The sequence below is a fragment of the Crassostrea angulata genome, chromosome 3, assembly GCF_025612915.1.
Source record: "Crassostrea angulata isolate pt1a10 chromosome 3, ASM2561291v2, whole genome shotgun sequence".
Taxonomy (NCBI): domain Eukaryota; kingdom Metazoa; phylum Mollusca; class Bivalvia; order Ostreida; family Ostreidae; genus Magallana; species Magallana angulata.
The window spans coordinates 15,147,827-15,175,694 of record NC_069113.1 but is presented as its reverse complement, the minus strand read 5'-3'; the positions used below and the strand labels follow the sequence as shown (position 1 = coordinate 15,175,694).

General features: G+C 33.2%; 1 protein-coding gene across 2 annotated transcripts in view; it reads left to right on the top strand.

Annotated features, from left to right (window-relative positions):
- The first annotated feature begins 8,028 nt into the window (after positions 1–8,028).
- The window catches only part of LOC128176579 (ADAMTS-like protein 4), a 42,021-nt gene continuing 22,181 nt past the window's right edge, over positions 8,029–27,868 (top strand). The window contains exons 1-7 of one of the 2 annotated variants that reach the window (XM_052843002.1): positions 8,029–8,330; positions 12,008–12,079; positions 17,678–17,735; positions 17,882–17,961; positions 19,670–19,721; positions 20,019–20,121; positions 20,810–20,943. In XM_052843002.1, the coding sequence (XP_052698962.1) occupies positions 12,072–12,079; positions 17,678–17,735; positions 17,882–17,961; positions 19,670–19,721; positions 20,019–20,121; positions 20,810–20,943 (435 nt within the window). In that variant the 5' untranslated portion in view covers positions 8,029–8,330; positions 12,008–12,071. Of the gene's footprint in view, positions 8,331–12,007; positions 12,080–14,792; positions 14,905–17,677; positions 17,736–17,881; positions 17,962–19,669; positions 19,722–20,018; positions 20,122–20,809; positions 20,944–27,868 lie in introns of those variants that run through there. The other variant, XM_052843001.1, reaches the window with a different exon arrangement.

The following is a 27,868-nucleotide window of genomic DNA, read 5'->3' as shown; positions in this document are numbered from 1 at the left end:
AAACCACAGTATTCTGTGTTGTATAAAATATATTGATCGGTACATTTGTTGATTCTTTTGTCAATGATTAGATTTATTGCATATGATTTGATAATTTCATCGCGACCGAGTAACATGGCGATGTGATACTAGTATATGTACGCGTTAAAAAGCAGCCCTGGTAAGAGGAGTGTGGCCCATATAGGAGTTGTATGGATACGTTGAGGAACGAACAATATGGCGGATACCACTTTTATGAATAGTGTTCTGCTGTAACGAATCCAATTGTGTTTTTATATCTATTGTTAAATCCGAATAATGTTCTAAACAATTTTAATTGACTTTTTATCGAATGAATTATTACAGTCCTAATATCTATTATTAAAGTAAACTGCCTTCAAACGCAGTAGTAAATGTACATGTATGAAGTGTTCTGATCATCAGATTTTAAAGATAAATAAATTCATACTGCGGTTTTTTTTATTGAATGGTGCCTTGTTATATACTTTTTAAGTCAACCATTCGTTGATTAAATCTTGATTGATCAAAACGTAACTACATTAAAACACATACTGCACAAACTAAAGTTAGATTTCCAAATAGTTTTAGGAAATGGTCTATGGTGGACGATTTCACTATACTTTAAATGGAAAGTAATAATTGACAATAAAGAAAAGTTTCAGAGTTTTGTTATTATTATAAAATTGTATATTGTTTGTATACTTAAGGACGTTTTAGTCAAAATTACCAGGTGCATTGTCCATCATATTCTAACTAAATTTTAATCATTTTCACCAAAATGAAAGTTTTACTTTCTTCCTACCTTACTCACTTTTAGATTATTTTTGAGACGGTTTTAGATATAAATGCTGTAGCCTCATGGTCCAAATAAGTGCAATAGTTTTGGACTCAATTATTACCTTTAACATGTGAGAAGTTACGATAATTCTAATAATTGAAATTATATAGGTTTGAATTGAAAATTATAACTTATGATAGGTTATTTTTTTTTTATTAGTTATCAACAATAAACACATATAAATTGAAAATATTTAATCGAGCATGAATATGGTTACCAGTGTGCTATACCATGTATTATTCCGCTTAAGGTCAATTACAACCTTTCGTTGCACTTTTCAACGACATCTCAAATTAATGTTCTCAATGATTTCCAAATACATGCACATGTTCTTGTGCCTCTAAAATTCGTTTCTAACATTCATTTTCATTAAATATCGTTCATGTGACCTCGTAAGATGGCGTTTCTGATTTTATTTACATGTAAAAGTATATCAATCGTGAGGTATTTAAGGCCAGGTTGCGGCCGCAGGGAGATAACTCGAATTTTTATTAGCTTCGAGGTACGTAGGTATCACTAGCTATCCCATACTACCCATAGTCCTCTGTGGTACAAAGGAACTTTGGCGAAAGTTTGCAAACTATCCTTGTTTTCAGATATGGGTGGCAGTGGATAGTTTTTTTGGTTGAGGAAATGTGAGGCAGATAGTGCAAACATATATGATTTAATTTTTCATTGAATTTTTAAATTTGCTAAAATTGGTTTGCATGCAGAAGACACATGGTCCCGACTCTTGAGAATTTTAAAATATTTCAGAATAAAACAAGTACAATTTACATATAACACTATTTAGAATAGCCAGGGACGGTCTAAACATTTTCTGAAAAATTGCCCTTTTTCACATTTTCACGGGTCCAGCACCACGTTCCAGTCCCGAGCAACTGTTATAAACTACCATAGGATTGGTAGCTTAACGTACATGTATACCCATGCATATAATCATCAATTGATGTGGGGTCAGTCACCTCCTTTTCGAGTGACATGAGCGCCTCTGTCCACAAAATGAATGCAATAAATATTCTTGCAATTTATGCCCCTCAAATAACCAGCCAAACCTCAGGATTACCCTTTATTTCAAAATTTTTGATCGGGTCTTTTGTTCGAAACTATCCCCTGCCACCTATGACGTCAAATACAAAAAGGACCATGCCATAAGTTTTTTATAGTTAAAAAAAAACCACAACAAACATTGGTTTTCCATTGCAAAACTTTATCAAATGTTGCGTTACTCAAATTGAAATCACTGCATGAATCTTCAAAAGAACAAAATAATTTGAGGTCCATGAATCTTCAAAAGAACAAAAAAATTTGAGGTCACATGAAGGTGGTGCAATCTAAGTAGACGCTGTGGACGTCATATGAACTGCGACTGAGTTACAGTGATAAACAACTGAAAATTTAGTCGCAGTTTCTGCATGTACACTTGTTTTTGAAGTATTTTCTTGTTGTTTGAGAAAATAAAACGTAAACAAAAGGATTTGAAGAATTGTCCAACATCCAACAGATCTGACCTAACAAGTCGAGTTTAGTTTGGATGTCACATAGATGCAAAATAAAAATAATCACACCCGGTATGTTGGCTAACAAAAAAAGGAGAATGATAGCCGCTAGAACCATCGACATCGTCTTCGAAACGGACAGTGTTGAATTTGACATACCTTTGCGTAGATGTACGATATTTAGAACATATAGTATAATTATGGGAATAAACGAAACTGCGAATGGTACGCTCGCCACGAAAATCTCCACAACTGCACTCTGGCGAAAAGACATCATCTTATTCTCAAAGAGAAAGAGATGAACGGTGTAAAGTACGGCTATGACAAAGGATGTTGCCCAAGCACCCAGCGACATGTACAATACTTTGGAGTATCGGAAGGTGATGCTATAGAACGGTTTACTCACATAGATATAACGAATTATTGCAATGATCAGAACATGGAAGTTAGAAGACATGTGGGTAAATGCCGATATTCCATAGAAATAATATTTTAAATCCATCGTCGAAACCATAGATGCTAAAACAATGATAAGATATCTCGGGAATAGGGCAAACAGGTTTGCGATTGAAGAGCAAAATATTCCTGTAAATGCTGGTATCTGCACTTTTTTCCGTACAATGAAATAAAGAACGATGGTTGAATTTCCTACAACTCCTACGAAGCAGACGATAGATGCTATAATAAAACTAACTTGTGCTTCCAATGAGCTTCTGTCAGTAGACGCCTGATTCACAGTAGTGTTCGACTGATATTCCAGGCTGAAAGACTGGTTACTTGTGTTGACCAGGAAAGGTTCTGTGGTTTGTGCTAAGAAATCCGAAGTGGCTAAAACTGGTTTCCACATTATCTCGTGATTTATATTCTGTCTGGTTTGCAAATGAATTTAGAAGACCATGCAGAAATTTATTTCACATGAAATGGTTTGTGAGTCTCTGAATTCACGAACGTTTCAAATATAACCTTTTTGAATTTTTAATATCACGATGGAAATAGGAACGAATACCGGTATATGATATAATGTTTCTGTAGGTGAGACTGGAGGACAAAAGCATCCGTGCATACATGTTTATAATGAAAGAGACGGAATAGTATATCCTTTTAACTATGAAAAATTAATCATATATGTTTAATTGAAGATTTCGTAGAAACAATATCGATCCGAATCAAGGTAGATTCACACTTGGGAAATAAAACAGTTATTGAAAATGCTACAATATTTTATTCATCATGTAAAGCATCCAGAAAGTGTACCCTAATGGCTCTCATATTGTTTGCAAAGGCGGATCTACCCCCCCCCCCCCCCACCACATTTGATTTTTGTCTTCTTTTTTTCTCAAATTGTCTTGATAATTTACATACTGTCAACTAAGTCTATGTTATATGTTAAGATTATTCATCAGTTTAAATACAATATACATATACTATAAAATATACAATTATACATACAAAGCATGTATTGTCATTAGCAAATTTCATAAAGGAACAGAAGGGCAAAGATATGTTATGTTTATCTATAACTATTTTCTATTACTTTGAACACGGAGAGGAAACGTTAAGATAAGTGGCTATAAGAACATCATATTATCATAGTTTTGCATTTTTGTGTGTTTTGACTGTGTATAAGATAACATTTGTTAAAGTCCCGGCAAGTTTCCATCAGATAAAAAGTTGACACTGTTACAAATTTATCAACTTGTTTTTTTGGTTTTTTTTACTCAAAACCCCCTTCAATACTTTTCTTTCAAAAACAAGGTTATTTTTATTCTTATGTAAATAGAATAAAAATATCAAATTTGATATTACAACTTCGTTTTTCTCTTCGAATGTTTAAAATTTGGGAGCTTCCGGTAGCTTCGCCTCCTGTATACGGGAAAAGAGTACCAATTCATTTCCCATAGGGCTCAATGTTAACCTAAACCCACCTGACTAGTTTGCTGTAATACTTACAGACACACCCTTGGTGACATTTGGAAGTTCATTTCAAGCACTAACAAAAAATCAGTAGAAATACATAGGGTTCCATGGCGTTTACAGGTCAAAATTGAGCTTGTTTACAACTTACAGCGATCCGCAGCAAATAAATCCAAGTTCCAAAATTTACACCCACCCCCTATTTCAACCCTTCCTATTTCTTTACTTTCTGCAGTACTTCTTCAATCCATCATTTATTTTAAACAGTGATAAATTTACTTTGAAATAATCACTATTTATGCAATTAATTCAGCCAATCACCTTAGCCATACCATTTTCTGCGCCGCTCAATCTTGTATTAACACTTCTCTGATGTCAACATCAGGTGCAATCACTGATCTATAGATAGGAGGCCACTACAGATATGTAGCAACAAGGAGCCATATCATTTGATGACGTGAACATTGCTAAATGCTGCGTGCTATTAAAATACTTTGAAGTTGCCCGTTTGTAGATCGTTTCATTAATTTCTATCAAAATTTAGTAAGATGAATCATGAAGTGCATCGACTGACCTTAGACTTCGAGAAAGTTATACCATAAATGGAAGAATTTGCTGTTCCTTTTTTAACGCAATGTTCGACGTCGACCATATGTTTAGTAGTTTTTACTTATTTTCATACACTTTTAATAAATAATTGCGGAGAAGTATTATAGATACGGATAATAAAGCTGACATGAGTATAATACAAGATTAATGGCACACGCCATGTTTCACATGGGCGCTGTATTACAGAAAATGATACATTAAATTATGCCAGTCAAATTTGATTGAATAATTAAAATGTTTCAATTTTCAAAACATTATGCAAACGTGACATTGCCGTGTCATAGTAAATTCACGTCTAGTCAAACATGCTTTAAATATGATCCTGGATCTAGTTAATAAAACATATTTTGAATATGATCCAGCTGGGTGTAGTTAAACATGATTAAAGCTTTGAATATGATACTGGATTTAGGATGCAGCTGACCAGAGATCCAGCTGGATCTAGTTAAACATACTTTGAATATGATTCTGGATCTACATGTAGGTAACCATGCTTTAAATATGATCCTGGATCTAGTTAAACATGCTTTGAATATGATCCTGGATCTAGTTAAACACACTTTGAATATGATCCTGGATCTAGTTTTAAACATGCTTTGAATATGATTCTGGATTTAGGATGCAGCTGACCAGATATATGCATACAGACTGTTAAAGGGGCATGGTCACGATTTTGGTCAAATTTATTTTTCTGTTTTATTATTTACAATGATTTAGGAATGCATTTCTAATGATAAAATAAAATTTTAGAGTCAGTCGTAGAGTTATAAGCAAGATACAGCGCTCACAATTCTTTGTCATGTAAACAAGGCTCGTGCCCTGTTATTGATTTCATAGGTTCAATATACCAGTAAAAATCTTTTTCAAGCTGATGCGTCTATCTTCTAATTCTTTTTAGGTCTAAAACTAGAATTTTCACTTCAACATTCAAAATGTAAACAAAAGCTTTGTTTATATAGAAACGAATTGTAAGCTCTGCAACTCGCTTATATCGCAACGAATGACACTCAAGATTTGGTTGCCTATTAAAAATGCCTTACTGAAGCATTGTAAATATCAAAATCGGAAAAATAATTTTTTTGACCAAAATCGTGACCATGTACCTTTTAACGAAAAGTTCAAAAAGCTACATCCCATCACAAACTACCAACGTTGCAGGGGAATATACATTTTAAAGCATTAGTCTTCGTTGTAAAAGATTCATATATTTCCTCTTTTAGACGCGAAAACCCTTTGGGTATCTAAAATGATGTCAGATTTACAATAGAACCATATATGGCGTAATATAATGTGATGATTTGTTTTGTCATATTCTGTGAACAAGGACATTGGTCGGTGGAGTTATTACTATATAGTATGAGCGTTGCTTATTCTGATCTAATGAAAGGAAAGACAATTGTAAGGGGCGCACACGTAGTTAATGGTTTCTCGTTGTTTTTAGAGTTATCGCTCGTTATGCTTTCTAAAAATCTCAATAAATTTTCTCTTTTTTCTTCTGAAATATAATTTTGTCAGAATTCTGTAAATTTATCTTTTTACATAAAAATGTTGAACCATGATCTACTCAATTTAAGGAGAACTAAAATATCCTACAAAAAGAAACGTGTTTCATTTATATTTTTGTAAGAACTTGTGTTTGCAATTGGCACATTTTTTAAATACATGTACTTCACTACTTCAGATATTCAATGTACATGTAGCTCTATTGATAAGACTTGTTGAAACTTTACAGAACACAATCTACGTTAACAAAGTCAATACATGTCAACATCAGTACATGTAATTTGTACACATTTGATAAACTCATGAATACACGTTCTCTCTCTCTCTCTCTCTCTCTCTCTCTCTCTCTCTCTCTCTCTCTCATACACATACAAAATTGCAAAACATAAAATGATGGTCAGAAAGAAAAAAAAAACGGAAGACTTTAAAATGTTTAAATGTGTTTCGCTATCTTTTAGAATTAATTTAAGAAACGTGCTGATCACACCAGTATCTTATGGATCTGATTGAACACCTCCAGGGTACCTGTGTGTGTGTATATATACAGAGAGAGAAAAAACAAAGGACGCTATGTAGATATACTGATGATGAACCCTGAAAAGGTCAACAGTCTTACAAACAATGACTTGGTTTATAAAAGCTTGACACTAACATTATATGTAATGAGATCAATGATCGAATTTGTTGGTCAAAAGCTGCAAATGGCACGGGCAGTTTCAATGTATTTTGATAAATAGGTATATTTTAGTAGCATTATGCATAAACATGAACAGATGACTGTTTTATAAAATGAGCGAAATCATACCACATTTATTGAAGATAATTTATTTTAATATTTCAACGGAAGATACCAAATGACCAATTATTCATCAAACTTTCCAAAGTAGGTGTCGCAGAACTAAAGTCTACATTGCATTACAAATACGTCTATAGTTGCTAATTAATTTGTGTATATCTTATATATCTTTATCTATCTTCTAGATAACGGATTTAAGATCAATATCTGATTTTCCATTACTGGGAACAATGGATTTAGATTTGACGTTCAGCGACCTTATGTTTCAGGAACTGGTTGAAATTTTTCAATGACCGATTTTTAGGATATCCTAATATTCTTGATATAGAGCAAATCAGCATTTCTGATAATCTTTTTTCCCCTTTTTTAAAGTCAATTCTTTGCATGCACGTGCTTTATTAAAATCCATATATGCTTTGCTTAGAACCTTGATTACGGTGTATCGAGATTATCTGTGACTGGGAAAGCCGAATAATCCGAGAAGTATGACTTCAGCACGGATGATTACGTAATCAACAGCAGGAGTCCCATCCGAAGGCTGGACAGTCTTCTCTTGGATTTTGTAAATACAGTCACTGATTTCACTGAAGTACCTGTCAGCCAATTGAACATGGACTTCGCTCTACAGAAACGTCTTTCTTTAGCTGTATTTTTTTGTGTAATGGTATTAACATTTTAACTTATTAATACTATAAAATGTAATCCCATGGCCTATCAGGGGGCTTAATCAAAACCTTAAACCCCAAGACTCCCTCTTAAGTAAATATAAATCTGTACCGCACATTTTGACGATATGAAGAAGAAAAAAAATTAATCACGCATGCTCGAGATAAAACGATGGGATCACCGAATACATGTCTTTTAAAGTTTTTGAAGCTTGATCCCGAGCATTTCCCGGATAGCATGACATGCTGGTTTCCGTGAGGGGTGCATGTTGATCATTGGTGCGGATGTCACCTGTTTGACTTCAATAAAACTAATCATACCTGGAATTCTATTACGTCTGAGTATTGCTACCTCACGGGTTTCGTCTAGCTGAGCTGTTCTGTTTTAAATGTCACCTGTCTTTATTTGAGGAAATATTGTTTTAAAACCCGGAGATTGTCAAAGAGAGTGTGGAATAATATTGAAATAAGACTTCAAGATTCATATTTTTCAACGATGAATTAAGGTGAGTACATGTTTATATGAAACAATTGAGTGTTGCGACACCCCCCTCCTTGCGAGAAAATTTGGTCGACGATTGTACAGGTTTCGTCCCCCACCCCCACCCCGTGTGAATTCTGATAGTGTAGTCACTTTTCATATTAGGTATTCAATCACGTTTTGAAGATTTTAATATCTGATATATCCTTTAAATGCATTCATTGTTTTGACCCTTTGAATGGAAAACTCGAAAAAATGATTCGACAAATTGAGAAAGATGGAACCAATTTAAAGTCAAACTAAAAATGCACCCGCCATCGGCTGGAAACTTTTTGGCTTAAGTAAATATTACACTCGAAAATATGTCAACAGCGATCGCTCCTTAAATCTTGGGTTTGCTGTCAAATTTCAAAAATTGGGACCTCGCCTGATATTGAAAACTCTGAAAAAGAGGGGAGTGTATATACTGTAGCATTTCTATTACAGACATATTCCATGTTTAACCTCTTTTGGGATTCTTCTTTTTTCTTCGCCCGACTTCGCCTGCCTAATTAGTAACAAACTACCGATCGAAGTGCACAGCATTTTAAAATTTTAAAAGAAAATTCGCATTACGTGTCATATCAGGCTATGAGAGAATGAAGGGTATTTGCTGTGCCATAAATTAAGCCCGTATTAAAATCATGTCACTCTCAATGTAAACCCCCGGTTTAATGTGCAACTCGTCGGCGCTTACTGTGTACGAATTAAGTATGTCAATGAAATTCACTGCTTTTCATTACTTTTTACGACAAGTAGTTGAATATTCAAGCAAAAAGTGTCTTTGCTGACATAAATTTACTTTCTGGTAAGACGAGTATGCTCAAATTGAGAGGACATCTACATGATAAATCATTTTGAGGTCGCAGTATTCATTTTACAACGTTGCTTTACATATTGACAAGTTTACACGCACGAAGATCTGGTTGAGAAAATATAAAGTACATCTAGTTATATAACTCAAAATTACACTGGTATTTTAATTACCTGCACGTTGTAAATGTTCGAATATTAACATGAGCTTTTTGGGGCAATAAATTGAGATACTCAGACATAAATTCAGATCTTGCCACATTAATAAATGTGTGGTATCATCACATATAAAATACATGTTTAATGCTTTTTTTTTTTTTAGAACGGCCACTAAGTAAATTAAGAATGATAAAATGGCAGTTCAATTAAACAATTTTCTAATGGGATTTTCGATATCAGAAATCTTTCATCAGTCGCTTAACCAATGTTCTCTTCGTCTGAATAAACAATATCATCAATTCTATTGTAATAAGTCAAAGCTAATAAATGAAATTAACGCAATGACTATAGAAATTATTAATGTAATTAACGCATAGATTTGTTTCTATATGAAAGGGCCTCGACATGGGTGAAAAAAAGAAGCATTTTTATACTAAAATATTTTAAACTTTGTAAATTAGAAAGAGTATCTATTACTAGCGGAATTCAAGACGGGGCGAAAACGTTTGCAAGAGTAGGAGAGCGAAAAAAAAACGGGACCAAAATACCCATGTATACAATGTGCGGGGGTATTTTTTAGTGTAGCTTTTCATCTATTTTCTTGCATTTGTCTGTAACTAAACAAATATACCAAACCCAAAAACATCACTGTCCAAAAAAAAAAAAATGTCAATTCTTGACCGCATGACAGTCATATGGCAATACACATAATGTGTATAAGATACAGGGCGGAGCTGAAAAAACCCCTCCCTGTATCTCTTATAACACAATAGGAAATATTCTCTTCTCATATACATACCCTCTGCTCATATAAATGCTATTCATATATGTATGATATATACGGATATGATGGGACAAAATTGTACAATATTTGAACGACACAGAGTGGGCAGATTCGTTTTCTTAACCGATTTGGGTTTTTTGTGCCTGCCGAAAGAGATAGATACTTTAAAAAAAATAATCAGATTTACCTGTAGGATATTCACAATTTTTTCAAAATTCAAAATCACAAATTTAAATTTTCCATTGGAAAACAATTTGTAAAGAATTAATTACTATTGGAAATATAGCTCTATACTAATACTATACATGTATATGGGAAAAGGCATTCATGCAGGATTTTAAAAATCCGAAAGAAATTATCAAAGCCCCGCAGAATATTCTTTACACCGTACCAATAAATATTCCAAGATCAAGAATTTCCTTTTTCAACGAGATATTTATTTTCAAATGATAAAATCTCATTTGAGATATGAGAAACATAAAAAAAAACCGAAAGTGGTCAGAAGCTATATAAGTGAACCCCAATAGATATCTGATCTTTAATGTGCAGTTTTCGGAAACACTGTTTACGGGTGCGTTGTACAACCTTTGTAACAATATATAATCGTCCAGTAAGCTTTAGTCTGGTTCCTATTTTTTTTCATTATTTTTTCTCCAAACTTACTTGTTTCCATAATTGATTTATCCTAATTATCATGACCCTTGGTGAAAACAAAAATATAAGCAATGAAAGCGGAGAAAAAAAACCAATGGTCATAAAAAAAGAATGTAGTCTAAGTTGTTGGGAGACCTTCTGGAATTAGAATCCAATGTCAAATATGCCTGGCATGTCGACTGGCCCTGTAAAGCCAGATTTCGTTAAACAAAATCAGTGTAAAGCACATGGTCTCATGACATTTCTGTGGAATAATATTTGTATTAGAATCCTGTTTCTTACACAGCCCACAGCATATTCCAGGTGCACAGTTAGAAGGGAACTGCTAACAATTCTTTTTTTTCGAAACCGCCCCAGGTTTACAATCCTATTATGTTAAAATTTTAAAACACTACCTGACTCTGTGTGAAATGAAAATAGGCTTTCAATATCCAGTCGGCAAACACGTTGTCTACATATTTAACTTAAAATACATCAAACATAAACCCGTGAAATGAGAAAGATTACTCGTGAAGGTAATTTTCTTAGGAATTATTAGAGAGTTTAAGTAGCCAGTTTGTGTATTTTATTCATTACATTACACCCTCCCTCTGAGGTTTTCTTCATTTCTCCTCTTTGGAATTCATTTCTTTTGTGCTGATTTGGCATGATTTTTGTCTTTGATAAAACGGGTCAAAGAAGAAATATTTTGAATGTAGTCTTTGGATGGTAGTCTTCTAAAAGATCTTTGGAATACCAGCAAGTCTGAATGTTTGGATAATCTCTGACTTCGATTCTGATCGGTTTCGACACCTGTTCTGGGTCCTTTTGCCTTTTAAAACGCTTACGGCTGGATTTAGCAGCCAGAATAAATTAAGACTAGAATAAAAGGTCACTTTGTTCTTTATTATTAACTTTAGTCATTTGTCTGTCCTTAATCCATGTGGAGGACATACGTATACGCTTCCATGGTCAAATATTTTACCAACGAAAATACTAACTGCTAGCAAAATTTTTGATTTAAATTAAAAACATAATTCTTACAAGAATAATTAAAATTTAAAATTAAAGTATTTGACAACAGATAGTTTTATCACCCGAGACATTGGAAACAACAAATATTCATTTCACTTGAAGATTGAGAATTCAAACAGTAGTAATAGTTTTGTGCCACAATGTAGTTGTTGAAAGATTAATCCACACCTGTGTTAGCATTTAGTCCATAAACATCAATCTAGATTAAGGATATAAAATCCATTTTATTTCTATTGCAGAAACGAGACTAATTAAAAATGGTGGATGACACGTGACCCTGAGGTGTAAATCATCATCAGCAACATGGACAGGTAGTGCCAAAGCAAGTCGTTTACTGATTAATTCGACTCTTAATATCTGGAGCAAAAAGCAAAGCAAACATTTGATTCTCAAACATATTTTCTTAATGGAAACATTAATTCTTCTCCTAATATTCCAATACAGAGGTTAAAGTCTTACCATGTTTGGTCATTGCTCTTTTTCACGCAGCAATCAAATTTTGTAAATGGACCATTTATCATCATGGCGTCTTCACAAGATTTTCAATGTAGTCACTCTTGTTCCATTTCCTTGTCATAATAACTCCAATTCATCATGCATTTTTCTTTAAATTAAACGTCTGAGTTTTGCATGTCTTCTGTTTTTAACCATTTTAGTAATAGTTGTACTTCGTGATTCTTTGAAGAATGTTTGAAGAATGTTTTGAATAACACACTCATGTGTTATCGCAAAACTAGAAGTCTAGACTCTTTAAACGCCGATAAAATCGGAAGAAATTGAAAAATATTTACATGAACAGTCCTCCGAGTATCGTTGAATGGAGCTATCAATTTGGCTCATCAAAAGGGGTATTTTGGGAGGTCTTAGCAAAGACAGCCTGGTATACTGTGGCAATATGCATCGCAAAATATTTCATGTCATATACGGATTGCAAACCATCGAAAACTACTACCAATTATGACTTCATGTTCTATTATATATACGTTTTTTCATCGCAGTTTTTATGCATTTACGTATTTGTTTGCCGTACTGTGCATGAATAGATTCGTTCAGGGTGCAAGGTGCATACATACATTCATTTGCCGTAATATTCCATCACCTCTCTGTGCATATGAATATTTGTTCAGCGCACTGTCCATGTACATATTCGTTAGCAGTATATATTTATAATTCGTTTCTCAACGCATGAGAAGACACAATTATCTATGCATTTTGTTTTTTGTGTACTTAGAAAGAATCTTTTTATCGAAAAAATCTAGACAGAAACGGTTACTTCGCATCAATTGTACGAAACTTTGTCAAGTTTGAAAAGGTGGTATTTACTCGTTAAAAGTTAAGAAGGTTTCCGTCAAAAAGGGTGTTTTAATGAGTTCACAGACAAGTAATTCACTAATACAAGTAGTTGATCTGTATCTATCTCTCTGCTGTTTGTTCTAATAACACAATTTGTCTGTACAAACAAGACATAGACCGAATACACAGAACCCCTATTTGTCAAGCAGACGACACTTTCTGATTGAAGTAAAAAGTACTATTTAATATTTTCTGACTATCTGATTCAGTAAATTAATATTAGTAACAAAAACCCACGGTCATCGCTCGCCATTAATCCGATGACAAGAGATTCCGTGGATTGCCAGATCTGATAGGCCACGGTAATTTGGAGCAAAGGCGTGTGTTGTCCGCCATGTTTACATGGTATATCATGATGACCTCTGCTGTTTTTCAGTTAACACCTGGCTATTACACAGTCATTTGGTCACCGTCCAGCTACATGCCTGCTTCTTTATTTCTAAACAGAAGATTTAAAGATGATGTTTTTGTACAAGTATATCGCCCAAGGTCATTGAAACAAGGTCATTTGTTCACAGGATTTTTTTCTTCAACAAATTAAATCGGGGTAGCATTAAATCGAAATATCCTTAAAGAGGTTGTGTGGTCTTACGAAATACGCTTATTAATCTCAATTGAAGTACATCTTGACCAATGAAAATTAAAAATCGCATGCATTCTGTTCGATTTCCGATTAATTTCCACATGATGATGTACACTTGAAATTCGAAAAGTAGATATTTACCATAATATGGGCATGACCACTTATATAACCTCATTAAATTTTATCTTTAATATTTTTGTACAGATGCATATAGTTTAACGAAAAACTATCGGGACCCTTTGAATATTGGTACAGTGCAAAATGACTCTATCGGCGTGATATTAATATCATTAACAACGATTTCAATTAATTGCACATACACATGTACTTTAATTTATGTATTTTTTAAATTAAAAATGAGCATAACGAACACACATCAAATATTTTATTCTTATAAATCGGAGTACCTTCAATCATTCATTTTGTTTTCTTTCACAAAATATGTCAAATTATGCATTTCCGCTTTTTTGCAATTGTCATTCTTTTTTCCAAGAAGTAAATGAAAGAGATTTTCAAAAATTATTTGCAAAGAGATATCAGAAGGACGGCCCATTTTTTCCATTCCCAAATACCGACATATTTATTTTACATTTAAAAGCATAATTTGGTCACTTTTATGATGAAAGGGCGTATTAATAATCTAGCATTACTTTCTACAGTTAGAATGGAAGTTACTGTAACAGAGGAACTGATAGATTCCCTCTTGTGTTGTCCATTTGTAATGTAACATGAGATTTTATATTGTTCTCTTTAAACTAAAACAGTAGACAGTTTGCATTGAAACATTTAATTTATGTCTGATCGTAATTACAGTGCCGAATATGTAGGATACACATTATTCTGGCCAATCAGACTTAGGCCGAACCCATTTATGTACCAATACTGTAAGACATTTCTTAATACATGCCATCACAATTCCTGACAGTGTACTTTACGTGAATTTTTTATAAGCTACACCGAACCCCCCTTAGTTCTACTCTCTGAATTACGATACGATGACCACCGGTCTCGCAGATGTTTAAAAGTCGTAGAGGGTGTAATTTTAGCTCAAACTGTGGTCACAACGACACGGTGACTTTTAATGGTCTTCAAAAGCCAGGTAAATTACAGGTATCTGAGCCGATGATGTGTATTGCGATGTAGCGCTATGCCAAGATATGCTAGGAATTGTAGTATGGCTGGGTCATCTCTTAGTGCCAGGTAGGACCTTGATTTTTTATTTGGTAAATAGGTTCATATAAATACATATGCATTGTGATATCCTACATAATGAAGATTTTGATACATATTTGATACTTAAATTTTGATCTACTGTAATAAATTTATGAATAAATTTTGATATCTTTTTAAAAACTGTTTTTACGGCTTATTATTTCAGTGCAATAAAAAGAGAACTGAATATTTAATTTTTTATGCAATATTAATTTTTAGCTGTCTTAAGTAATGTTGCGCCATTAGGTACCCGGTACTCTTAAAACATTTTTTTTTTATCTTAAAGCATTGTTTGCATATTTTATCCTTTTATTGGGAATGGAAAATGAATTGAGACACTGGCTATATGGATGGACACTGAATATCTTTAAACCATTTCTCTATAATTTTTTAACATCTTAGTCTGTCTCTGCTTGAAAAGGGAGACATTACCTTTCACATAGTTATGTCAAATGTGTGAAATGTATTATAATGATAGATCGCGTCCCTTCCTACATAAGTGAAAATGTCACGTCACATGGAGCTGTTGTCTCTCCTTAATTAAGTGTAATTAGATCTACATTACATCTCTCTTACAATGGTGGACCCGACGGTGTGGGAGGGGTCTGGGAATGGGGGGGGCACCGTAATCACTGGTAGGAATTACGGGAGAAACAATGAAGATGAATTTTTCGTTTTTTTTTCTCTTTTCTAATACGGTACATCTCTCTCTCTCTCTCTCTCTCTCTCTCTCTCTCTCTTCCATTCATTAATTATCTTTTAATTTCAATACGAATGCTGATTATACTTTGCATTTAACACGATTCATTATTCTGAACCATATACAATATGACTATATGACTATAAAATTGGAAGTTTCAGTGGCTATTAAAAATTTTTGACTTAATTTTAATTGCCTGCCCATGTTGATATGGATCAATCGATAAATGTCTCTGGGTCAACATCAAATGACCGTCCCAGGGGAGTTGGGGTGGCTCGCTACCAGCACTGTTAATTTCATTATCACTTTCGGATCATACTTCAAACAATGACCCAGTCCTGGTCAGGCCGACCCTAGGACAAGATTAGCTCTTGATGCAAATCACCGCCTACTTATTGTCTCTCTACTAATCCCGTAACCTGTCTCATTCTGTTAAACGGGAAAACCTGGCATGAATGAAAAAAAATTATAGAGTAATGGGGTAATAACCGCTACAGACAAACCTTTTGACAAACACAATTTTGAGAACTAGCTTTAATCAGCGACACGTTAGTTTTTCATTTAAAAAATTGTTGACAGTTTTTGACACTGTATCAGATTTTGCGAGTTTTGAAAATAATGGCATGGGAGTTTGTACATATAAAAAGGTTTATAAAGAAACGGCACCAAATCACACAAGTTCGAACATCAACGAATATTTACGCTTTATTATTTTATCTGTCTTTTTTGTCTTCAAAATAATTTTAAAAATGTAATCATTTGTTTATTTTGAGCGTGCTTCCTTACACCGCTCTGCAACAAGCATGATGATTGCTATGACAATATCTCCTTGTTAATTTTATTTAGATTGGTTCTCTTTATCCATGCATCCGTTCGTTCGTCTACATTTTCGAAAAATCATTAAAAATGCATTGCATATACATGCAAGTCAATTTCTTCCAGACCGTGCAATGTGACGGTTCAAATTTTCACATATCAAGGTTAAAAGTCAAGGTCATATGAATATGCGTATAAATATGACAACTCTATGATGCACTAGGTTTGGATACTGAAGTGTGCTTGATTTTCAATGTCAATACGGAGTAAAATTCAATTCTACATTTAACACCCCCCCCCGAAAAAGTAAACCTATTTCATTTTGAATTTCAAGGTTCATGTTTGCATTGTTTTTTTTTTCTGTTTTTTTTTTACGAAGGCTATCTATTCCTTGAAGTATTATGAAACATGCTGTTGGGCGGGGTATTAATATATGTCATTGTTTTGATTACATTATTTTCCTAAATTGGTTTTAAGTTGTAAAGGTATGATAAGTGAATTAATTCATATTTGTCTTTAATAATCAAGTCAACGTCCTATCACTTTATATACTAGTACATGTACCTAACATTCTGATATATCGCTTCTGCAACTCCCGCTATTTTCAAATGCGAGACCGTCCTCAGGTATAAGAATGATAAGATTTTTTTATTCGTATTTCTGTGATCTTATAATTTTGTCATGACCTTTTACCTTTCATAAAGATTTTTGAATACAAAAAAAAATATCTAGTACACTGCATCCCGAGGTTGCATTCACATACATTTCAGGATTGATTCTTATATCCTAAGACAAAGTGTCAGTATTCACGGATGGTTTTTCTTTTTGCAATTAAAACGAGAAAAGGGTCTATAAATATATGGACAATGTATACGTATATATCTACCTGTGTTTGTATCTTGCAGTCAGGTGAGAAAATATACGATGACACCCAGGGAACCATAACCTACTTAGTAATCGCTCTCACAACGCTGTGTTTTTATTATTCAAAATATGCGTGGTATTTTATCAGTGTATCTGCACTCATCATAAATCTTTGAAATTAAATTGCATAAAATTGTTTTGAGTGAAAGATATTACATGTTATAGTTATCAGCTAGACAATAATAGAATTTGAAATTCTCTCTCTCTCTCTCTCTCTCTCTCTCTCTCTCTCTCTCTCTCTCTCTCTCTCTCTCTTAGTGTAAAGAAATAATAACAGATTAAATACACGTTAATTATAAGTACTCTATTCTTCATTTTTAGGACTCTCATTAAACTGGTGATCCTGTTAACAGTCATACTTCAGCTTTCGACTGCTCAGGTATATTGATTAACAGAAGTTTATTCTATACGATTATAAAAAAATCAAACATTTTTTAAACAAATAAAAAAAAATCACTTGCAAACGGTTTCACGTCCCATCTCGTGCATCCTTGTTAACAATAGCTTCTGTGGTTGTATTTTCAGAGAACATGGACTGAGTGGTCGCCATGCACCGCTACCTGTGGACCGGGGGTTCGACATCGGTACTTGCAATGCTTACCAAGGTAATTATGCTAGCTTTATATCGGTACATGTAATTACAATGCTTAACAAAGGTAATTATTGTATCTTTATATCGGTACTTACAATTCTTACCAAGATGATTATAGTACTAGATTTATATCGGTACATGTATACCAATGTACCAATAAATGTAACTGCAGCAGCGATATATCTGTACTTATATCGCTAACCTAGGTTTTACAGGTTATATATCAGTATCTGTAGTGCTTACCAAATTACTTACGGGCAAATAATTATATCGCTACTTTCAGTGTAACTGTACAAGTTAATGTATCGGTACTTACATGGCATACATAGGTAATTATAGAGTTTATATACTGTAAACCAACTTTCATTCGCGATGACCTTATTTCGCGATTTACTTCCTATATACTGGTTCGCGACGACTATTGTTGGCGACCAATTGCAAGCCTTGTCGAGACCCACTTTGTTATAACAACCATATAATAACAACTGGTTTGCGCCGAGAAATATTCATCACGATGAGGCCCTCGCAAACCTCGCGAATATTTCTCGCACGCGAATAAAAGTTGGTTTACAGTATCGGTACACTCGGTACTTATTGTACAAACCTAGATAAATATACACATTAAATTTCGGTACTTACTCAGAGTGCCTACAAAGGTATATAATTTATACAGATTATAGAACTTACTAATGAAATTGTAACAACTATATATTGATACTTACTGTGCTTTCAAAGGTAATGACACCATGTAGCTATAAATGGGTACTTTTTTTTTTGCTTAATAATAGTTTGATTACTATGCATCGGTATTTACAATGCTTACAGGTCTGAATAATTATACAAGAAATATATCGGTAATACTTACTGTGCTTAGCATGATAAATAGACTCAATATCAGTACTCATTGTGCTTATTGTGTAATTTTACAGGTTATACCGTGTATCCGGGGTTTTCACGTCTCACAAAATTTTGGGAAATTGGGAAAATGTGTAACTTTTTTTTTTCATTTGCGTAAGTCAGGCCTGTTGTCATCGCACTAAGTATAATTACAGTTTTTTGGGGTGAATTTTATTAGATTCATTTCTGCATTTCACCCATTATGATATTTTCATGAATGGGAGCGAATGACTGGGCTCTGACATCCACTAAACAAACTTTGTAATTCATTGACGTGTTTATATGTGACCTACTTTAAATTAGTTTGGCATTCCTTCTGTATTTAGATATCGCGTCTTGAGTAAATTCCACTTGAAAATAGGTTAAGTCTAATCAAATGCAAATTGGATTTTTATCAATATATAATTTGATAAAATAAGATTAATTAAAACGTAGGGAGACTGCGTATTGTGTGGTAGCCTTGGCCATCATTCTATAATAAAAACCATTTATCGATTCGGATAAAGTAACTGAATTCTGCTCCCATTCACAAATATCCAAATCTTTTCCCCACAAAGTTCACGACCTGGAAGAAATTGAGTTAGGTGGAAATTGGGTGAGAGAAACAAAAAAGGATATTGATTAGACTTTTCTATTTCACCTTGTTTAGTCCACAATTGCCGGGATCTCAAGTACAGTTAAACATGGAGAAACTGAATTAGGCCCATGCCTTCTCTTTTTTATCACAATGCATGGTTTAGCGGCGATGTAATAAAATTCGAAGTACCGTAACAGGGGTTGTCTTTCCTTTATCTAATATACCTCATTGATTTGTTACATTTCAGTGCTCAAAATTGCTATGGAAATCAAAAGCAGTATAAAGTTTGTAATGTTGAGGTAAGCAACCTATAGGTACATATATAATATAATATAATATAAATAAACGAGAGAGAGAGAGAGAGAGAGAGAGAGAGAGAGAGAGATTCCTTGGATTAAAAAAGCTGTTTTGAAAATAAATATTTGTCATTGGTAGTAAACAACAGAGTTCATAATAATAACTTTCAATTGATTGCTTAAAAAAAAAAATACACGCAAGTCCGAATTTATGGTTGATTGTATGTGATATAGATTAATCAAAGCATTAATTAAGGACAGGTATTATCCTTAACCTAACGCGTGGTTTTATATTTCCAGGACTGTAAGGGTAAGGGCAATGACTACCGATCAACAGAGTGTCGGAAGTATAACTCAAAGAAGCACAGAGGGAGATTCTTCCAGTGGGAAAAATATATTCTCCGTATGTTTAAGTCATTAATTATTGAAGTTTTTATAGTAAATTATTAAAGTTTTTAAAGTAAACTATTGAAGTTTTTAAGTATAAAAAAATCCGCAATGGAAAAGCTAGAAAAATAGCTTAGTCACATTGATAATTCTCTACATAACCATTGTTCCTTTTTTGATGAAAGAAAATTTCAAGATGTTTGATTAAGTAAGAAGTGTTACATCGGGTTTGGAATTCTAATAAAAGGAATTTGATATTCCCGCGAAATTTACTCATGGTTGTGGAAAATTGTTCATATTGGGAGATTACAGACCCAGCAGCTTGATTTCCAGATACTACCTATCAAAATGGTTAAGTGTTTAAACATTGAATCATAGACAGAAATGTCATTTTAATAACCCCATTTTCCATGTCGGTGAATGCCTTTGACATGACACTCGTAAGTTTTATCAGCTGATCAGTTATGATCAACTGATCAATGTACTCACTGTCAAAGTACCATCTTTTAAACATTATTAAGAGCAGCAGTATTTGCTTTCTAGCAGTTAGAGATTAAATGTATATTTCAGATCAGTTGAATTGTGTGATTAATAATCTAGCTACATGTATCACTATCAGTTTATTAACATATTACTTATTAGCTAGACTTGTTAAACTACCGGTAACACCTGTACATACATGTATTCCAAGTTTGACTTTGCAGCCTCCCGTCAGTGTGCATTAACATGTAGAGCAGTTTACTATGGACTCCACCAAACATTTCGTGGAGAAGTTCGGGATGGGACATTTTGTGACGACACATCAACTGATAAAGTCTGCATTCAAGGAAGATGCATTGTAAGTAATTGGAGTATAGTTTTGAAATTATAGATGGCGAACCAGCCAAGGGTATCTGGTTTTGAAGTAGATGGCCAAATTTCTACTTACCAACAAGCATATTTGATATGTAAGAAATTAAATTGAAAAGAGACTTTACAGATAGCAATATAAATGAATTCAAACTTAATGCATGCCAAAAGTTCGTCAAGAATAAAACGATTGAATATAAATAGTTACAGATGAAATGATTTTTAGCACTATCGATATCCTGATATGAGTTTGGCCACGGCAGGGATTTATGTGCTGTTTTACGTACAAAACATCGGCACTGTATGTGGCTAATCAGACACAGTAGGTAAGAAGTGTGTTACCTCTCTGTGTACAAACAATTTATAAACAACAGGACACCTGTCAATAATGGTGTCCCTAAGTCTGACTATTGACATTATGTACACAGTGGTCAGGTGATGAGCTCTCAGGTGACACTTACGATTGCTACTAGTTTAATTTCGGACGACTAGCTCCCAATTCTAGTTTGGAGGTTGCATGAACAAGGCACTTCATAAGCTTCCTAATTTTAGTTGAAGACTGTGTTAATAATAGCTCCATTGGCTTGAATAAAAAATATTGTTCTAAAGCAGTTGAAGGGCATTTTGCATTTGATATTTAAATGATTTGATATCAAAGCTTATTGATAACACTTAGTTCCACTATTTGATTACCACTCCCCTTATTGAAGAATTAAATTGTTTGAGCAGTATCTGCTAATTTGTTAGCATAATTCTTTGTAATTTGTAGTTTGAATGAAATTCTGAATGTAATATCAAAAAATGTTATTATTTTTCTATAACCCCAAAATTTATTTTTGATAAAATAAATTGACTGAAATAAATTGACAGCAAAACACAAACACCTCATAGTTACTTGTATGTAAAGAAAAGAATTTTTGTTAAGCATAGATGTGTATAAAATTTCCACATAAATTTGTATGAGAGAGAGCAGTATATATACTGTTATACATGATCAAGTATGAAAGAGAAAAATCATACTAATACAGAGGAAAATGTTCTTCTTACATGAAGTAAAATTGCGAACAAATACAGTACGGTTTATTATGATATAATGCAGTATGGAAATAATTTTTTAAGATCATGTGAAAAAAACTTTAAAAATGTTGGTGTAAATTTCTCTACTTCAGGTATACCAGAATCATTTATGGATTTTTGTCAGACCATAGTTTGAAAGATTTACAGCAAATTTAGCTTTTCGGTAATTTGGATCAGTAAATATTTGTTTGCATTTTCTGGATTTGAGAGAAAACGTGTTGCTGTTGAGAAAATTGATAAACGATTTTCAGTGAAGGTGAACATTTTGCAGGGTAAATGGAAAGTAAAGTCCTGGTGTCGAGAGGCAAAATTTGGTCCCATTTGTTGATGTTAGAGATTAATAACGCAATCCTTTACAGAAAACTGCCACAAAATACCCATGATCCTTTGATCATTACGTAATCTTAACTCCTCAATATTTATTGATACCGCATAATAAAATCTCGACTTCAAACCCACAGTCAAATAAATCTTTTTTTCGATGGGTGCTTTTCCTCCTAAATGCTTTCCAATAAATGCTCTATTTTACATCAGATAATGGCGCTGATGGGGAAATATTTGTTACACCTTGCTCTTGTTGCCCATGCCTGAGATGGTAGAAATGCTTTGTTTGTGCCCTATCATTGTTTATGCTGTATCACTGAATCACACCCCACATGTTAGAGATGTCGCAGAAATACTGCCTTTGAAGTGATCTTCTAGATTCAAGATAAGTCCACTAACCAACATATAGGGATGCAGTAACATTATATGAAAGTCACAAACTTGTGTATTTTATTACCACAAAGATTTTAAGATTTTCTCTTTGGTGTTTATTATCAATGATTATCATATAATCACAGATACCTTTATTCATTTAGATTTTTTTTTAAATTTGAGGCAAAAACTTTACTGCATGACCCACTTATTCGTCCATGAGTTAAGTATGGTAATGATGGACATCTGCCACAAATTGAATGATATTAGTTTAATATGAATGCTTAATTATGAATGCTAATAAGAAACATGCACATAATTTGATACAATTTCAAACAACATGAGTTATTAAGATCATATCTGTTCTGCTAGATTGAATTTTCTATGACAACAAATACTTTGTTTATGCACAATTTACAGAAAACTGTAACAGATGTTGATGAATATATCCTGGACTAAAGAATGTACATCATCTGTCACCAAATCTACTAATTATCAAAATGATGCAAGTGCAGGGTGAAGCATAATATATTTATGCACCGATTTACTAATTTGAAAAACTATCAATGACCGATGAAATTATCACATTCCTTATTAATTGCCATATGTTGGCACTTTAATTGCAGGAACACAATCGTTTGTACCTGCATAGTTTAGAAACAAGTAAAGCACTTCAGACTTCCTGAACCAATTCAGGTCAAAGAGAGAGGAAAGCAATTGATGAATCAGAAACGATACTCTGGCCTTCGTTACGTCGGGCTTTCAATGATTGAGCTCACCTAAGGCGTTATGTAATCGGGGACCACACCTGAGTTCTCGTGAATTTATAACGGAGATAATTTCTGCAGTTTACATAGTATGAATTATTGGAAACAATTTGAAGAGGCCAATTTTACTTCAATCCCCTAGACTTAAACAATTGTGAAAACCGGCAATTTCAACCACTTAAAATCTTTGATGAAAACGGCAAGACACTGACAATGGTTTAATTAATCTCTTTTTTAGCAAATACCCTTGTCCTCATTAATTTGGATTGAGGTAATCTTGATGTTCTTCAAACTCAAATTCCACTGGACCAATTGCAACAAAACTTGGCAGAGATTATCCTTATGTATTTGTTTAAATGATTGAGGGTCATACCATTTTCAATAAAATACATAAATTAGATTGATTGTACAAAAGTATTTTATTTGCAACCATTTGTGGCTTATTGTGCACAATCACAACCTACATTAATATCACATAGTTTTATCAGTATTGGCAGTATAACAATGTTGTTGTACATTGATGTTGTATTTATTGATCCTTCATTAATAATCTCTATGATACAAATATTTCAATTAATATCATCAGTTGAGTATGATAAGCAAGAAATATATGAGTGGGTAATTAAAATTCTTTTTGTGCATGCAAGAGCTTTTGTTGTCAATTCTCAGTCAGTGTGATAAGGGTTGAGATTTTTCTTCACATGGCATTCTAATAAAAGTAACATTATTTTTACTAGATGGTGAAACAGCCATTTTGTTAAGCCAAGGCATAAATATACCCCGATTGAGTCATTTCTTTGGAGCTATAACAAGAAATCTTTTGTGTTCAAACCTCTGTCTCTCTCTCTGATCCAAGTTTTCTGTTCTTTGTCTAATTGTGCAACAATAGGATAGTGGTGCAGATTTTTGCAATTCTCCACATTTCCCCGGCTGCTGCACATGATGACAACCAGATCCATGTTGGAAACTTGTGTGATATACTACTGGTGAACATTCTTAGTTTATTTACAACATTTTAACATCTTTAGAAACAAAATGCAATCAATCTTGCTGGAAAATATTTTCATTTGATACTGAGGTATGCTAAGAAAATATTTGTGAATTTGTTTCAAGATTTTAGATAGTTTTCTTATTTTCTGTTTTACAAGATGGTTTGAGATTTGAAAATTTATCAACAGTTATGTTGTTTAGTCTTAAAGGGTTCTGATGCAGTATGAAGAACAAATTCTATCTATAAGAGAATGAGAGGAAAAAAGCAAAGGGAAGAGGGAAAAAGGTGGAGATGCTTCTATCCAATCAGAAACAATCTGTTTGTGGAATCCACATTTATCACAAGAACAGTGCTATGCTAACTCTTTGTCCCCTTATTTACAAAATTCTTTATCATTTTCAAGCTGCAAATATAAAACCTGCAGTAGCATTTTGAAGTGTTACTGATGATGCTCAGATTCCTGGTCCCTGGAATATGAGGCAGTCATAAATCACATAACACAACAGGTCTTGAAGACTTGCAAAATTACCTTGCTCATAATGAAAAGTTCCAAGCTGTGCTTTATGATTCTTATTTGAAAAAAAATGACAAGAAAAAAATGAATGGAAATATAGTGTCATATTTTTTGGATGCAATAATATATGAGTGCAAATGAACAAAACAAAATAAAAAATATGTCTAATGTTATTACAAAATAATATAGCATATATTTGAAACACTTTTAAGAATGTTGCTTTTTTTTTGGGGGGGGGCACTACGTAGTGGTTATTACTTAAAATAAATGATTGAAATTTGATTTTTGTCACTTCTCCATGATCCGGAAGGCAGATGAAAAGTGACTGTTATTTTATTGACAGATTCAGTGTATGTGATACTATAAACTGATTTAATGCTAAGCATAAAAAAGCATGACTCCTTAAATCATATGACTTTTAATTATTCAATGAATAACAAGTCCTAATGAACATCACATGTACATAGAGAAGTGGTTTACATTTTACCTGATAAGTTTACAGCCTTGGCACACCCTATTTTGTTCTTCAGGCATGGATCTTATGGGAGCTTTTTAAGTTAACTTTGTTTTGCAAGATCATGCAAAGGACTATATATGGTTTGAGCCTAAAATGGCCCCCTAAAATGAACGTTGACATTTTACTGTAATTCTTTGTTTTATTTGTACAAAAATACATTTGAAGTTTTTTCATAATTTTCATTTTGATTTTAGTGCCCACAATTTATAAAAATATGACATCACAAAGTTTACCTTTTCCCGCCATTTTCTCATTTTTAGCATAAAACGGCTTGTTTTGAAGCAGTTTTCTTTAAGGAAACATTGAGCGACTGCTTGAACAAACAAAATATTTTCACCAAAGATGTATTTTTCCAGTACTTATAAGTGACAAAAAGTTCGTTCTTGTTCAAAGAGTTGCTCTATATTTCTCATTCGAAAAAAGATGAGAAAAATGTCAATTTTGTACTGATTTTGATTGAATTATAAAAATAGCGTCACTTGTGACGTCATATACTACCAGTGAGTGCATAAAATTCAAATTAATAGGTGAAAAACATATTTCATGTCAACTCTTTTATAAGATAACACAACAAATTAATGTACCTGAATCATTTTAAAAAATAGCGAATTATGGGGGCCAAATTTGACTAATATCATATATAGTTCTTTTAGCTGCAATTGTAGATTTTGACATGGTATTTTTTTCTTTTGACATACTGTATTTTTTATTGTGTTTGTTCTGGTGTATTAAGGTTAGCTTATTTATCTGATAAGGGAGATAACTTAAAACATGAAAACTTGCTCTAGCTGTCTCGATATTTCTTTTACCAATTACCATTGGTAGTTTTTATTTTTTGTGCTTCTAAAAAAATAGTTGATTTTCTTCTACCCAAATATTTTAGAACTGAGGCACTGTCTATGCGGTCTATGCGGAATTTCATCTTATTTGTACCAAATTAACTTATTATATTGTATGCCCCCCCTTCGAAGAAGGAGGGGCATATTGCTTTGCTGCTGTCCGTTTGTTTGCCTGACTACGTATGTCAGTTGGTCAGTAGGTCCACCAATAGTTTCCATTCATTTTCTTCACAGAGGTTGCATGTATTGAAATGAAATTTGGTATACACATCAAGCAAATTTCAACAGAGTTATGCCCCTTGGACTTAGTAAAATTCCTCTTATTTGCGGTTTCCATTCGTTTTCTTTGCAGAGGTTGTAAGTATTCAAATGAAATGTTGTATGCACATTTATCATGATAAATGTGCATACAACATTTCATTTGAATACTTACAACCTCTGCAAAGAAAACGAATGGAAACCGCAAATAAGAGGAATTTTACTAAGTCCAAGGGGCATAACTCTTTAGGTGAAGCTCGATTTTGGGTATGATCAAGCAATTTTCGACGGAGTTATGCCCCTTGGACTTAGTAAAATTCCACTCATTTGCAGTTTCCATTCATTTTCTTTGCAAAGGTTGCACATATTGAAATGAAATTTGGTATACACATTTATTATAATACATGTAATATCTAGGTCAAGTTCAATTTTGGGTACGTTCGAGCAATTTTCAACAGTGTTATGCCCCTTTGACTTAGAAAAATTCCAATTATTAGCAGTTTACGTTCATTTTCTTCGTGGATGTTTCCAAGGGAGGGGGGCATAAGTGTTTCACAAACATCTCTTGTTTTTTAAGGTTTTGAATTATAATTTTAAAGTATGATAGGTAGGGTAGATAAAATTAGATTGATACTCAATAGGCAAATGTTTTGATGACCTATCATCTATGCATCAGAAAATTAAATTCCATCAATACAGTCTTGCCTAATTGCAGATAATGGAAAGATACAGAAATTGTATAGATATATGAGCAACAATGTTTTTTGTCAAGTTTTTCAAAATCTAGGGCTGTGAACAACCACATTAGTAGAAGAGTGAATAGCTATCTATTGCTGTAAAATATGCCTATGATACAGATCTTCAAAGATAAAAAAAGTCAGCAGTTTGGACATCTGAATGAGGTTAAAAAGGCATAGAACAAAAGCTTGAACAATTTGTAGTTTAAAAATGATTTAACAGATGACATCACAGACACAAAAAATGCATCAAACATGGCAAGATTATTTTGAGAGAGCATGCAGTAAAAATTGTAATGCCATTATCGATGCAATATGTAATAAGTAATAAGTAATAGTATGCCGCATGCCACAAATTATGATATATTGTTTTAATCTTAGTCAACACCAATCTGAAATTTTGTGTAAATTAAAAAAAAATTGATGCTAAGAATAGATTCATAACTTTGAAGAAAATGAATTGGTTTTGAAAGTTGAATGAAAATGTCACACTTGTGTTTTATTCTGCTCCTATGTTA